The sequence below is a fragment of the Chanos chanos genome, chromosome 6 (assembly GCF_902362185.1).
Source record: "Chanos chanos chromosome 6, fChaCha1.1, whole genome shotgun sequence".
NCBI lineage: Eukaryota > Metazoa > Chordata > Actinopteri > Gonorynchiformes > Chanidae > Chanos > Chanos chanos.
This window is the reverse complement of record NC_044500.1, coordinates 11,994,924-12,010,895: the sequence shown is the minus strand read 5'-3', so window position 1 is coordinate 12,010,895 and position 15,972 is coordinate 11,994,924. Positions and strand designations below refer to the sequence as shown.

At 38.9% G+C, this 15,972-nt stretch overlaps 2 protein-coding genes across 2 annotated transcripts; one reads left to right on the top strand and one right to left on the bottom strand.

Moving 5' to 3' along the window:
• Positions 1-817: 817 nt before the first annotated feature.
• Positions 818-5,715, bottom strand: nipsnap2 (nipsnap homolog 2). Its single transcript, XM_030777333.1, has 10 exons — positions 5,624-5,715; positions 4,705-4,844; positions 4,501-4,546; positions 4,077-4,171; positions 3,283-3,353; positions 2,855-2,995; positions 2,236-2,267; positions 1,432-1,526; positions 1,234-1,317; positions 818-1,097 (listed from the first exon to the last, which is right to left on the bottom strand). The coding sequence occupies exons 1-10, from the start codon at positions 5,713-5,715 to the stop codon at positions 1,033-1,035; spliced, it is 861 nt and encodes a 286-aa protein (XP_030633193.1). The 3' UTR covers positions 818-1,032.
• Positions 5,716-7,078: 1,363 nt separating this feature from the next.
• On the top strand, positions 7,079-8,840 carry LOC115815044 (succinate receptor 1-like). The gene is made up of 2 exons (XM_030778014.1): positions 7,079-7,102; positions 7,908-8,840. Exons 1-2 carry the CDS (start codon positions 7,079-7,081, stop codon positions 8,838-8,840), a joined length of 957 nt encoding a protein of 318 aa, XP_030633874.1.
• Positions 8,841-15,972: the final 7,132 nt, after the last annotated feature.

Sequence of the window (15,972 nt, the reverse complement as noted above, 5' to 3'; positions counted from 1 at the left end):
CCCACAAAATACAGTATGTCACAATCTGCAAATCAGGTTCCATTCAGACATTAACTGTAAATAATAAGCAGTAGAATGTGATTCTGTCGTAATATTTGACACTAAGAATAATGTTACTTAAGTAGCTGTAAAATCAAGACATGCTGCCTTCCTCCCCACACATCCATTAAAGTAACTCAAGTCACCTGTAATACAAGGGAGGTCAACAAGTTGTAGACTATAGAAGTAGCCATTGTTATTAACTCTAACAGACAATATTGTAGCTATCAGGTATATTATTTTTATACATTTTCCAGGTTTCTTTGCATCAGGTTTTGATGAAAAATAGCAATTACAAGCTCCATTTGTAGATTTATTTAATATTTACATAAAAATAAATATGAAATAAATACACTGATAAATAAATATGCCACTTCCTCTTTAATCAAGCACATTCAATGTGCCATTATGGTATTATGCAAAACAATTTGCAAATTTTCCTCAAATAATATTCTGGATTGAAACAGCCAGTTTCACCAAAATCGTCCCCAGCTACCCATTAATCAAAGAAAACATGTACCCTCCTTAACTGAACTGTAATATGAACAACCAAAGGGGATTTGGGAGTGGTCCAAGGGTATTTGGCTGTTTGAATCCAGGTCTACCTTTCTGTGCGTAAGAATTGTTTTGTCATCAAAATAGCAGAGGGTCGTGATCTACTGACCAGACTTAATATGACAGCACAATGGGAATCGTGACAGAACCATGGGGCTTCTCAGAGTTTTAAGTAAGCTGATTTAAAAAAGGTTTCTGAGCACTAATAGACTTGAGGTTTTTCTTGTATTAATACAAACAAAATAATTCATTATTTACTGGATGCAGATTTATAAGATGTTGTTTGCTGGTATTTACTTTTGGACGCTTATAAAGAGAGTACATATAACTTATGTGTTTCGTTGACATTATGAATATAATTGATTAAAACCTGGCAGTGGGAAGATCCAATGTCGTTCACTATTGAAGTTGTCTTTTCTTGTGGAACTAGAGGGAATTTTACTGCAGTGGAGATGCCTTCAGTGGGATCATTATCCTTGAATCCATGTGCTGAATAAGTGGAACTTCAAGTGGGAAAATCAAACACATATCCTTTCATTGATTTTGCTATATAAATACAATACACTGCACCACATAAAAAGAGGCAAATTATTTTTGATGTTCTACCCTTTTTCTCACAAACAGTTTTTTTTTACGTACCTGTGTAGTATACAACTTCATCCCAACCCTCCTGTTGCCAAGCTGCATTCCTGGTGACCTCTCTGGACTGCAGGTCTTTGTATGCTACGATGTACACAGATTATGGGATATACATTCTGTGTATCAGCGTCGGTGATAATAAAACTGTTATGACACTGTTGTCATGTGACAGCCAGCCAGATGATTAAACATTCTTACCCCAGAGGTGATGAACCATATAGAGATCTCCAATCTGAGAGAAGAAACCTCCAACAGCCTCACGGTTATGCTGGCGATATCTGATGGCTCGAGCCCTGGGGACAGATCATTCAAAGCTTTCTGACTCAGTGGCATGCTTTAATCCAGAAGGACAACCCCCCCCCCCCCCGAATTATTGTTACTATTTTTCCAACAAGTGTTGATTTCAATTACTTGAGTCATTTAAGTGGACCTGAGCATCTGATTACTCAAATCAGTCCTGTGGATTCATCCATTCCAGTTCCATTTTTGTGCTGCCAACAGTGGAATGTTGGCGGTCAGAAATTTTGTGGTTTGATCAAATGTATTTAGTTTGATCAGAGACTTTCTTTGATGCTTCAATAAGGAGTAAGATCAAGTGTTGTTAGACTAACCATGACAGATTCCTATGCACTGTATGCTATGTGCAGAGCAGCATACGGAGTGAATGATTTCATACCCTTTTGGGTTTGATTGTGTAATCTTATGGGACAGAAAGATCCAGCCGAATGGGTTCCTCATTAAAAATCTGTTAAAGTGCAATAACCCAATATTGTAAATAACGGAAATATGAGTAAAATGGAAACTATGATCATTTATAAAATATGAATACAGTCATTTTGCCCTCACAGACTAAACCATGTGCTCTAGATAACAAAGTATGCAATAAATTCAGGACTTGTCCATGCATGGGTCTTCCAAAGTATAACAAAGAACAGTGCATTCTGTGTAACAAAATGTATTATGAATAGCTGAATGAATGAAGGTTAAAAAAAAAAAGCTTACCAGTAATTACCCCACTCAATCATTGTTCCTGGCTGCAATAAAAAAAAAAAAAAGAACAGATAGAACACATCACTTCTCAGATTCTCGTGCATTTGGAGCATTCAAAAAGTGGTTCATCAAGCTAGAATCCTAGATTTCACCCTCTGAATCATATTTAGTTGGAGCTGGGCCATTTACAACACACACACAATAATGCCCACACAATAGCTGGAATGCTGGTCATTAGCTGCAAAGGAGAAACACGCCAAAGCTTGATGGTGTAACAGACAAAATCACATGCCATATGCATGGAGACAAAAGATTTGTTGGCTTTTCAGTATCAAACTGTACAATGGCTGTCACCCTAGATTTGGTCCAAATATATGAATAGATTTACTTGCCCCTTGCTGATCTGTCAAGCATAGTGGCATCTAATTGGGTTTAAGGAATGTTCAAAACACCACAATAAGTCTTACCCTTCCACCCACTTACCATGACACGAGAACTAGAAAAACTAGAAGTATTAGATTACTCCACCGTGGTTCATAATGGGACTGTAATCTTGGCAGTCTGCTCTCCATTGTTTAAAAGGCTTCAGATGTAATACATGAGGTAATGAAAGATATATGGAAGTACTTACTCTTAACTGGTAAGACCTCAGTTCATATATATTTGGCCCCTCTCTTGGAACAGGCTCATTCCAAAAGCTGAACTCCAGCAGCAGCTGGTTCCTGCGAGAGTGAAGCATCTTCCCTCGTTCTTTCCTGTACTCCATGAATTCCTGGAAGGGCAGATAAATGTAGACCGAACTTATGTACTTCTCTAAGTTACTGATGGCTAGACAGTGGATTAAGGGAACTTCTTGTAACATCTGACGGCGCATTAATGGAGACTTTTTTGGCTGAATTTTGTTTTATAGGTGCAATAAAATTGATAGTTATGGAGATTACCCCATACAAAAAAAGGTCTTCCAGAAATCAATCCCTGGTGAAATGCTTAAAAAAAAAAAAGGGCACAGAAATACATCTATAAACTTCCAAAAGAATGAAATAGAGCAAACAGAGTTACCTTGTTGTTCTTTAGTTTATTCATGACCTCAGTCAGGGCTGGGTACCCGCCTCTGTATCGCCAGAGGTGGACTGCACAGAGAGATGATAAAACATATACACATTTGAGACTGAGTTCATTGTGTTATTATATTACAAATGTTTGCAAGATTGATCACAAACAATGTAACACTAGCCTTCACAATAACACAACCCTGTAACATGACAGACCCCCCCCCCCCCCCCCCCCCCCCCCCCCCCCCCCCCCCCCACCACACACACACACACACACACAGTAGAAAAAGTCAAGGTACAAACCAAGCTGAGCTCAAACCTTGTCCAAACCTACAGAGCTTTGTAAAGAAAATCTGGACGGGCATGTAAAGTGATTCATCAGACAAGAAAAACTCCCCAGTCTGCAAAGATGCATTTTTCAGAACTATCATAAGCGCATATGGGTATTCAACGTTGCAACTTTGTTTTCTGCCAGAGTTCATTTTGCAAATACCGAAGCTGACACTTTGACAGGGAATTACTGGGAGGTGCAAACTGTAGTGCATAAATGGAAGAGTCATATACATTAGAAATACATTAGTGGCCTCTCTACCACTAATGTTAATAATCCATTCCAGCAGATGTGGGGAAATCAATCTTTAGAGTCAACTACTTGTAACAGTGGGTAGACACATTTAAGAACATGAAACATTTTTGCAGAGGTGGAGCTAATCTTACTAGACAGACATTTGGCAGAAAAGCTGTAAATTTCACTGGAATGGGTGTTAAGGAGAATGCTGGGTAATCTATGCTGTGTCCTACCAGCCTGATCCTGCTCTCCATACCAGGTATTCCAGGTCCCCACCAGCTCACACGGGTAGTATTGATCCACATGAATGGACGGCAGAACCTCCTCACTTTTGACAAAGCCCAAAGCCTTAAAGTTAGTTAATTTACTGTATAGACTGAAACATCAAATACATAGCAGAAGAGGCTACTAGACACACAGGATTTGCGCTAGCCCTTTAAGTATGGAGGTAAGCTGATTCCTTTGAGTTTTAGGGTTATGTTACTGTCAGTCATCTTACAGGAATAGAACCAAAGACACTTGTTTGAACTTCAAAGGCCCCAGAACCACATTAGGCTATATCAGCCTCTATGGCCTCACTATGCAGGGCTCATTCATATAATTTACGAAACAGTTGTGTTATTCACATTTGAGGTAAAATGATCACTTTTCGCTTACCAGAGTTTGTTGTAAGCATCCAAACATTCAGGTTTCACATTGTGGACTGAAACAGAACCACCACATGCATGAGTAAGACTTTTAAGGTTGGGGTAGGGAACCCTGACTTACTTTTGACTCCAGTTCAAAAACCAGACAGTAAAACAAACAAGCAACCCACCAAACAAACAAAACAATTGTCATATAGTTTGCAGCATGACTTACACTGGATTTTGTAAAGGTTGCTCTCTTCTTTTTTTGCAAGCAGATGAGAGTGAGCATCCTTTCTGGGATCAACTTTTCGTACAAACAGAGACTTAAACCAGCTATCCTCTCTGTGTCTGTTATTAGATGCTGCCAGGCCTCTGTAATAAGACATTTCTTGTTAAGACGCGTTGGTCAGACCAAAAAACCCCCAAAAAAGCAGCACTTCCGTCATACAGACTATATTACTCACTACTCTGCAGGTATACTACTATAGACCAGTCTAATAGTACAGGCATGCATATTTGACTCTCAACATTTCAGACAGAAAGAACTCGACAGCCATGTAAACATTTAAAGCAGTTTGTTTCCCGGAGCGACACTTTCATGAGATATAAACATTTAAATAAATGCTATGATGCATCGATTAAAGCTTTCCACGGTAACTTTTACAATGATAAGCTTGCAGCAGTCCACAGAACACATTTTGTATTACTACAGGAAGGGTGGCAAAATGGTGAAGTCAGTACCAAAAATGAATGATAGAAGTCGCGCACGTTATCGAGATTAACAACTCTTTAGTTTTCTCGAAATGATTTGTCATACACTGATCATAACTACAGTGTAAAATTCTTATTTATGACCTTGACTAATGGACACGATGGACATAATCCAAAGCGTAGACAGTGAACCACCGAGGACTGCAAAATGTGACATACACACCCATACTCCTACAATGCACACTTAAATGCGACATGTAAAGGTATTAGTGTTTGTATTAGCATTCACGAAGCTCTTAGAATGACACTAGTTTGACTGGTATGTAGTAGCATTAGCTTTGAGATAAGGGCTGACCAGTGCATTCAAATCACCGGTAAGACAAAAGGCAATATTTACAAGACCCTCACAAGACAATACCAAGAAGATGATTTTGCCAGACCTGATAAGACTTAGCACCTGTCCTTTTGTCCGGGCACTGTTTTTAGCCTGATTTAGGCCGATGGTGCAGCTTTGAAGGACTCTGGTCGCCATCTTCCATTGATGAAACAGTTCCGTGCCATAAGAGGGTTAATTATTTGCGATTGACGATCGTGACCAATAGGGGGCGATAACTGTACACGTTACCTCTAAAATATAGGTCGCTCGAAACCTTTTTGAACAATTATTTGGGCTCATGTATGTCCCGTTTTTGGTTTACTGATACTTACATAAACTTTTTAAGAGACACAGCCTCATCAAATAATCTCTATCTCTGTGTTATTGCAAAGGCTTGAACTTCTTGCAGAAAAGAACTGAGAGCTTGTTTAATTTCAGTATAACAAACTGTAACAATGTTGAATAAACACCACACGCAACTGAGAATAAGTTTACAAAATGTGGAGGGGATGAGTTTATAATCAACAAATACAGTTTGACAAGAAGTAAAATAGCCTATGCAATGAGAAATCGAAATCTCACACTAGTTTAATCTCAGACTTCTAGTGACAGTAGTCCTGTTTCGTTATGGGCTCTTCATTGTGTTTATCTTCTATATCTAAGTATTTGTATTAGTACTGTTAGTATTAAATGCTATTAATAGCATTTATTACTGAATCGTATATTTTACATATGATCTAAGAAGCCATGACAATACAATTCAACAATCTGTCAAATGGTCTGTTTAACTGGGATAAATATGACAAACAAAAACAACTAATGATATGGACAAGGACCGAAGAATAAAGAATGAACCTGTTTATTACTTTGATCTGTATGCTCTCTCTTCATTTATCTATACTACTCAGCTCTGTTCTCAGAAGACGTTGCTATCAGATAAAATCAGATTACACCACAACACAGGATGTGTCAGTAAGAGGAAGCAGTGCAATTATTCTACAACTAGCAATAAGTAAAATTTAGACATCACTGATACAATTCTGTGTTGGATCAAATTATTGGGACTCTATATCTTGTGTGTGTACTGGGGTATGTGTGCAGAAGACATGGTAAGAAAGATTAAAACTACAGCAAACAAATTCTTTTGGAATACATGTTGTTCACAGTGGGTGGAGGAAGCATATGTGATTATTTTTGTGAGTGTAGAAATGAATACCTGTTACTGAGAAACATACTGCAGGACATTTAAGGACATTGGCGAAACTGATATTTTGGTTTACATAAAACTGCTATTAATGTGTGGAAAAGGCTAGATTATTTTGCAGATGAATATCACAATGTGGTTATTTTATAAAATACTCAAGGTAATAAAATCCAAAAGACTTGCATACTTTACTTTTGGTATCATTTTGAACCTTTGTCAGGACTGTACAAACCTCCAGATGTAGACAAATTTAGCAGAAGTACATGCTGAAGTCTTTTTCTACAGTAAATAGGGAAGTAGAATTGCATGGACATAATGGTTTATGAGTCAAGTAACAAGGTGGGGCACATGAAAAGTTTAGAAGCGTTTGAACTTCCATTGCATGTCCTTATCTTTTAATTCTATGAATAATCCAAAGGAAAGAAGTTATTTCCAGTTAAGATAATGTGTAATTTCCCAAATGCTTAAATTTACAATGCCACAAGCCAAATTTCTGAACACTGATGAAGCCCAATCCAGGTCTAAAGTGATTTTTTTAGTGAAGAACACATATCAACAACACAGTGCACAGTCAAATATTTCTAATCAGATAGAAATACATTCAGCTGGTACTGCATCGCTCTACACGTCAGTCTTCAGACTCTAACTGCTGCTAAAGGGACGAATGATGGGATCTTAACTTATAAACAATAACAACAACAAGATTGTAGTAATGCCCATCTCATCTTACAAATGGAGTCTGCTACTTCTTGCTGTGCTGGCATACTTTTGAGATGGTGACACACGTCCCTGAAATATAGCAAATGCATTTGGTTGCTGGCAGGTTTAAGAACTGCTTTTCTAAGCGAATTCGTTAGAAACTGTTTCAGATGAAACAATAAACAAAATAGTTCAAAGAACCTCAGAAACAAATAAATTGCACACAAACAAATAAAGTAGTTATACATGAGCCGCCATTTTTAAATCACCATTTTAAACACAGCTTTTAATGCGTTCAAAACCTCAAAGCTGTGCTAAAATGGTGGTTTAGAATGACTCCAAGTTTATTATCAGTTTAATGAAATGTATTTGAGATTAATAAAAAGTTCACTGATTATTGTAAATTGATCCATGAAAAAACATTTATTTTATTTTTTTGGCATAGGAACTTCATGAATCAGATATAATTAAAGCACTATGGAGGTACTACCTATCTCCAGCATATGCCGTGGAGTTTACCTTGGGTGCCCTTGGCAACCTGGTAGTCATCCTGGTTTATGTGTTCTGCTTGTCATCGTGGAAGAGCAGCAACGTATACCTTTTCAACTTGGCTGTATCTGACCTCATTTTCCTGTGCACCCTTCCTGGTCTGGCCTATAACTACTCACACGGCATTGAGGAAATCCCATCCTTCATGTGCATTGCCAATCGGTACATCTTGCATGTGAATCTGTATTCCAGCATCCTGTTTATGGCATGGGTTAGCGTAGACCGCCTTCTACTCCTACACCACCTGAACGGTGATCATGTTCTGCTGACACTGCGCAGTTCTATCTGGGTGTCTTTTTTTACCTGGGTAGCCGTCAATATCCTGATTGCCCCTCTGATCTCATTCATTGTAAAGGACATGGCAAGCAGCAACTGGACCAAGTGTAATGATTTTGGGAATCTATCTGGGGAACTGAATATGCTGGGATACAGTCTTTGTCTAACAGTGATTGGATACCTGTTACCCCTGCTGGCTCTCTTTGCCTCGTCATATCAGATCACCTCCATTCTCAAAACCCAGCAGGGAGTTTTTGGGACATCTTTTCAGAGACCCCTGCGTGCAGTGAAGGCGGCCGCTATCATGTTCTTGGTGCTGTACTTGCCCTATCACGTGATGAGGAACATAAAAATTGCGACACAGAACCCAAAAGCAGGGCTGTCTTTGCGTACTAATTTGGTCATTGAGGCGGTGTACACAGTGACGCGGCCAGTCGCTTTCGCTCACAGTGTCATCAATCCGGTGTTTTACTTCCTCATAACAGACTCCTTCAGAGACCTTATGATGGGCAAGCTCGGACAGATAAAGAGGAGAATATTCCCTCCCACCTAAAAGAGAGAGAACTCAAGCGAGTAAAGCTATTGCTGAGCGTTTTTGTTGCTATAATGCTCCAGTATATTTAGAAATTCTCCTTAGAACAATATTTTAGTACCATTTCAGCATCCGGTAGCACACGCTAATCCTATTTATTTACATTTGAATCAGTGCAGACCTTTATTCACAAGAACTCACTCGCCAGAACATTACAGATATACATACCTTTATGTGCCTTTTTATTCAAAAAAAAAAAAAAGATTATTCAAGTTGACTCACAGACCTTTCAAAAAACCATTTCAAACAGGACATTTCTTTAAAAAAAAAAAAGGTGACAGAGAGTTGATGAGTTAAACCCCTTAAATCAGTTTTATGTTATTCATCGACAGTTACAGCTTGAATTTATAACAAAGTACTTACTCCATTTTGAAGATACTAGGTTGCCTCAAGGTGGCACACAAAATCCTCTGTTCATTCTACTGACAAAACAGATGGAAGTTACATTAGATGGCATTAACAAAAGAAAACATTTTTGAAACACATAAGACCTGTATTAATGTTTTGAAAATGTGACAGTAATTAGAGCAATCTTTTATGAGACTGCTGTCCATGTACTATTTGACTGGATTTAAATGTTGTAGATTAGTAGAATGAACAAAGGAATTGCACGAACAAATGAACGAAAGAGTCTCCACATCACGCAGTTAATGTGTAAATTCTCAGTAACTGTGTGCTGAGGAAGTGTCATGAGAAATAAGCCAAACAGTGTGGTTGATTGGGCAACAACTTCATCTGTAACTTGAAATTTCGTTCAGCTCGTTGATATAGTCATTGGGTGTGAATTATTTCCATGAATATGATGAGGGACATTTGCCGTCAGAAGGTAAGCCATCATCCAAATGATTCCTGGTGGCAGCAGTGACTCATCAACATTGACGTGTAACATCTTGAAACGTTTCTGCGCTTCCTGTTGAGCTTAGAATTGAGTGTTAAATGCTCACATGACATAATCGGAAATATACCTCTATCAAATCACGTGTTCACGTTAACTTAAATTACAAGAAATGGCCCTGAACTTTTCCTTTACACTCGTGTTCTGGTTCTTTTGAACTAGTCTTTCGGCCTTTTATGGTCACTCAGCGAGGAATGAAGCGAAAGCAGGCAGTTTGAGTCCAGGCATTCCGACAGTTGTGATTCTTGGCATTTGAAGCCAGAGACTTCAATCAGATCCCTGGCAGAGCCACAGTCCAGTGTACAGCTGGGCATGTGGATCTGCTCAGACCTTAGAGAGCATGCAGGCCTTTTCCTGGGAATCATTTTTGTCCACCCCAAACAGAACAAGCTCCTAGAGAGGAGATCAGACTCTCAGAGAGCATCAAGAGAGTGTATGACTTTTCTGTGTTGCCCGATCTCAAATGTTTCAAATGTTATAATTCGTTATAATTCGGCAAAATAACCACCTATAGAAAGGGGGAAAAAAAAACTCCAATGGCTCAAATTGTCCACTTTGGAGTTTTGTATATGTCTTTATGGAAAGCAGAAGTTGGTTCATCATCTAAAAATGGATCTGATGTATCTGCAGTGCAATCTGTCAGCTGAACTTAGAGTGACCTGTGGGAGGAGGATCACAGGATCACAGAGGAGACAAATATCCTGCTTCTGCCCCCTTGTGGTAGTTAAGAACCACTGCAAGGTTGTCAAACATTTTTGATTTGTTTGATATCCTATACAGACAGTTCAGTAGTGTTAGTGAGAGGGGGAGGAAACTCATTGGAACAAAGGCTAAACAGATGGTCTGGCTCTACTGTGAAGGATGTGAATGCTTCTGTGTGTGTGGTCCTCGTTGGCCTGCAAGGGTTGGGCATGATAAAAGCAATCCCATGTTTGCTAGGGAGGAAGGGGGAGAAATGGCGACATTACAAAGTTTCACAATGGTGCAGCAGCTTGTGTTTGAACTAAATGTTTAGGCAAAATACATTAACAATGCACCAAAACAAATTTTGTTATGCATAAATGTCCTGCAAAGCTTCAGTTGCACTGATGGAGATATCTGTTCTTCTCTGTCCAGAGGCTGTTCATTCCATATTTTGAGATTGTGTTGTGTATCTTGATTAAAGCTCATTGCAACATTGTAATAAATATATGAGATATTTTCTTTTCTTTAGTCTGTGCTGATTAAATCATTTGAAGGTTTTCCAAGACAGAATGATAATGTTAGATTTCTCAATTCCTGTCATATAACCTCTGTCTCAACTCTGTCAGGTGGAGGAGATGAGAGTCCATGTGCTGGAAATCATTACTGTCTCCAAATATCCAAACACAAGTCTTCTTGCAAACAGACTGGAAATACTGACAATCATACACTTTGAAGATCCATATGTGTGCAAAAAATGTTCATAGCCACCTCCCATAGTTATACTGTCGATGATTAACTTTAAAAAGTTATAGAACAATGGCTGTGTTCCACTCAAATCAAGAGACGCATGGGAGAATTGTAGATGAGTGCTTCGGTATGACCTATCAGTATAACCTATCTCAGAAATTCACTCACTCATCTCTCACTCATTAACATTATCTCGCTCATCCTAATTAGGGTTGCGGGGGTGCTGGAGCCTGTCCCAGCATTCATTGGGTGAAAGGCGGGGAACACCCTGGACAGGTCGCCAGTCCACAGCAGGGCAGACACACAGACAAACACATTCATGCGCACATTCACACCTAGAGGCAATTTAGTGTCTCCAATTTGCCTGATCTGCATGTCCCTTGACTGTGGGAGGAAACCCACGCAGGCATGGGGAGAACATGCAAACTCCACACAGAAGGGACCCCGGTTGCCCGGCCGGGAATCGAACCGGAACCCTCTGGTGTGAGGTTTACCGAGAGATAACACCAGACACACTGCCAGTTTCTTTGAGTCCCATTCCAATCACCCTGCTCCATTACTGGACTGTCTCTGTGAACATGACAATAATCGTGAATAATTTGGCCTGGTGTTTATCATTCAGCATGTTTGTTGTAACCTCCTCCGGGGTCACTTTTCATTTAGCTCCGTATCAACGTGCTACAGTGTCACTGAAATGTCTCGCTCCGCGTTTGCCGAAACAGGAGAATCAGGAATGGAGCGCAGCAGCAGAAAAATGGATTGAGAGATTAATCTATCATGCGGAAGACAGAGAGAAAAAAAATGAGTTTAAGCAGAAGAAGATGTTGTCCATTTGACTTTAGAAGAATGCTCACCACACCTGGAATTCAGCGTGACTCTTTGGAGGGATTTACGTTAATCCAAAGATATAAATCCCGATTGAAAGCATCAAAGGAGGATGTTTTGCCAAGAGATTCTTCGATAAGGCAAAATATGGAAATGCTATGATTTACAAGTGGAGATTGTGCAGTGTTGCTAACATTACCTTAATGTTGTTGTGCATTAAAAATTGTTTGTTAGCCCTACATGTTTCATCATGATTTTTTTTTCTCTATATGTAATCACAACTGAATAGATTTTTACTATTAACCAATTAACTGATAATGTAGCGGTTATTTATTCATGTGCTATAATCTTTTTGAGCACTAATGACAGTCATCTATAGTTGAGTCAGTTTCCTCTCAATAATCTGTAGCAAACAGAGGATGTGGAAATATAACATATATTGTGGTAAGCACATACCAGTGCAAGATTTCCTTGCCATATGAATTAAATGGCGGTGAAAAAATGGCTAGCCATCCTGCTAACTACTTGAAATCCTGAGCATATTTGTCTTCAGAGTGAAAATGTTTCCTTTGGGAGTTGGACTTTGACTGTGTCTGTCATTACTTTATATAAACCAGGGGAGATATCTTTAATTAGACTGCAAGGAGAACTCACTTCTGAGCTGGGTTTGGCAAGATTCTCCTGGGAAAGAAATGAAGCACCAAACCTAATCTCATACCATTCCTTCATCGTGAAATATGGAATTCCAAAAGTCTGGACTCTCATGCCAGCAGACTGCTCTCAGAAGACCTGAGGTTTGGACCATAACAAGACATCGGTAAAGAAGGAGACATTTCTTACTGCAACTTTTTCAAGTTTATGTGCGCACACATACACATGCATTATGCTTGGGTGCATGTGAGCACACACACACACACACACACACAGACACGAAGACACACAGACACACTCATGTGCACACATACCACACACACGTGCGCGCACACACACACACACGCACACACACACACACACACACACACGCACGCACGCGCGCACATGCGCGCACACACTTTTATCTGGAGATGGAATGAAGTGCACGTATTAGTCTATTTCCAAGTATAAAACAAGACTGCACAAACTCACTCCAGTCTTAGATGTTAGCTCCATTTAAGGAGACTGGAGGTCTTGTCACTATGCTTCACTGTGACATGAGGGAAAAAAGTGCTAGTCATCTCAGCACGCAGTCAAGGTGCACAGTTACATATCATGTGTTCATTAAAAAAACATGTGTCTGTTATGATTATATTAAATACATTTTCCTCTAATTGATGTAAAGCATTTGTCTCATTGAAAACGTTTTGTTTGTACTCTCATATTTCTAAAAAATACAAACATCTGATAACCCAGACTATGAACTGTACATAAAAAAAGGTACAACATGTTAAAAATGGCATTTTATATGTGTGTGTGTCATTTGGAGTAACATAAAATGAAGAACAGAAACTGACCAATGCTGTTGGAATAAACCAGGCCCTTCTGTGGTGGCCTTGAGGATGTTTGATAAACCTGAGTTACTGCACAGGTTCAAGAGAAGGGCAGCCCCTTCTATCCTCACTCCTACTACATCACTCCTCAAAGAGGGGAATGACCTTATCTGGTTTGGATTGCTGATGAACTTATTTAATATTTATAATGATGAAGTCAAATATTTAAAAAAAAAAAAAAAAAAAGTGAACAAAAAAAAAAAAAAGAGAGAGTAACAAATAGGTCAGCTGGAACGTTCATCAGTAATGAGTCCTCAGATCTCCAGGGTGTCTAATTTTTCTTTTTCTTTTCTTTTTTTTTTAAGGGTCATCATAACCAGCTCCTTTAAATATTGTAAGCCAATTACACTTTCCCCTGGCAAATCACATTAAGCCAAATGGACTAATTTAAAGTTCATTTTTAGCCAATGTTATCTGTCCGATGATCGGGAATTTATCATTTTTCCTCATTAAAAGTCATACACTTATAATTTTCACCATAACTCAAAAAATGTATATAATAAATCTGTCTAGCTGGTTTCTCTACTAGCATTAAATGGTGGTGAATAACTGTGAGGTAGACAAGTGTCAGAGAGGGGACTCTCTTTATTTCATTTCACAAGCGCATAAAATGATATAATTTGTTTGATCAGAATCACTTTCAGACTTCTCGCGTCAGAGCTGAAAGAGTGCATCGGACTGTACGTCCGAAAGCGGCAGCTGTGAAAACAGCTGCAATAATAACTTCTCAAGTTGAGGAAAAACGAACTGGCCACCTATTAAGGGAGTGTGTGCAATGGGTCATTTTTAAAATTTTTTTTTTTTTAAAGTGTCTGTTGCCTCCATGTGCATTTTTGGGTGGATCTTCAGAATATTTGACACCTCCAAAAAGGCTTTTGGCCGTTACTGTACATTTTTTTTCTCACTCCTTTTTATTTTCTCAGGCTATAGCCTACTCCTGAGGTCTCTTATCAGCTTTTAAAGAACCAGTGTCAACAATGTTGGAAAATGCAGCGAAACATGAGTGTTTGGGGACCATCGTTCGTCTTATCAGATAAGAATCCCCTGTTGAGTGGCTGCAGACATCGTCTGCCATAGCAAATGCCGGGGTAAATTTTGATTGCCATTAAAATACAACAGGCCTGCGCTTTAAGAAAAAACACACACATTTCTAAGCTGATTTTACATAAGACCCGCTGTGCTAAAGCGTAGCCCTTTCCCACTCCGTTAGTCTGACCGAGAGGACCGAATGTTTAATGGCAGTTGCAGTTTTGTAATATGACTTCCTTTATTAAGGGTGATTAGATCTATGCGGTACTTAATCCAACATAATGTAAGTGGTATGGGTTTCTAAACATGCATGAAATGTTAAATGTATCTCCAGGGAGTTTAGTTGTAGAGTAGAATTGCCTTAGGGTTTCTCTCTGAATTGTGTTGAGCGTTTCCCTAAAATGGACACAATACTCCAAACAAAACAAATTTGCGCTGTACTTAACGAGAGGACGTAGTTAAGAACTAATAACAAATGAATGAGCAAACAAAAATATTGAATATCTGACATGTGAATATGTTTTTCCAATTAATTTACTGCCTCGAGAGAGCTAAATATTGAAAATTGACCCGATTTTCATGGCGAGAATAAACATACAAATTATTACGTACAAGCTTAAGAGGATAAGCATGACTGTGCCATACCATTTTATTGGAGAGTTAAAGAACAACTAAAAAGAACAACCATGAGAAACATTTGCTTGGTGATAAACATAATTGTACACTGGTGGGAATAGTTACATGGCATTTTGAGCTATTAGGTGCAGTCCTATGTCTCTGGGAACAATTTAAAGCCATTGACAGCCTGAGGAAAGATGGGAACCTGAACACATTACAAGAATGGGTGGAGTTTCCAATGAACAAACACACTGCTTAACAGACATCCACATGAAAATTTAAGTGCCAGTTTCCCTGTGACCCCTCATCGATGAGAACAACCCTAAACTTCTGGAGCTTTGCACTGTTACACAGTGGTAGTGACAATATAAAGAAACAACATCAAGAATGTGATTTGTTGGACTTACCTTAACTTTGGTTCCTCATGTTGTCTATTCAGTTAAGGCTGTGAGCAAGGCTTTAAGTAAATGTATTACACGATCTGTTTCTGATTTAGTAAATGCCCTGAAGTTATTTGATGGCCTCTCAATTTGATTCTTGAGGTTATTACTTACACTGGCACCAAATTACTATGCAAATCGGTCCACAACTTGCCAGCAGCCTGAACACAATGGTTATCTTTGATTCGATGAGATGGGATGTATCTGCATGGTATTACAAGGTCAAAAAATTCAGATGCTAGTCCAACTCTCATGTGTCTTCTATTTCCACTCGGTTCCATTTGGGCCATATGGAGACAAACATGGTGTATTACTGTGTTTGGGAATAT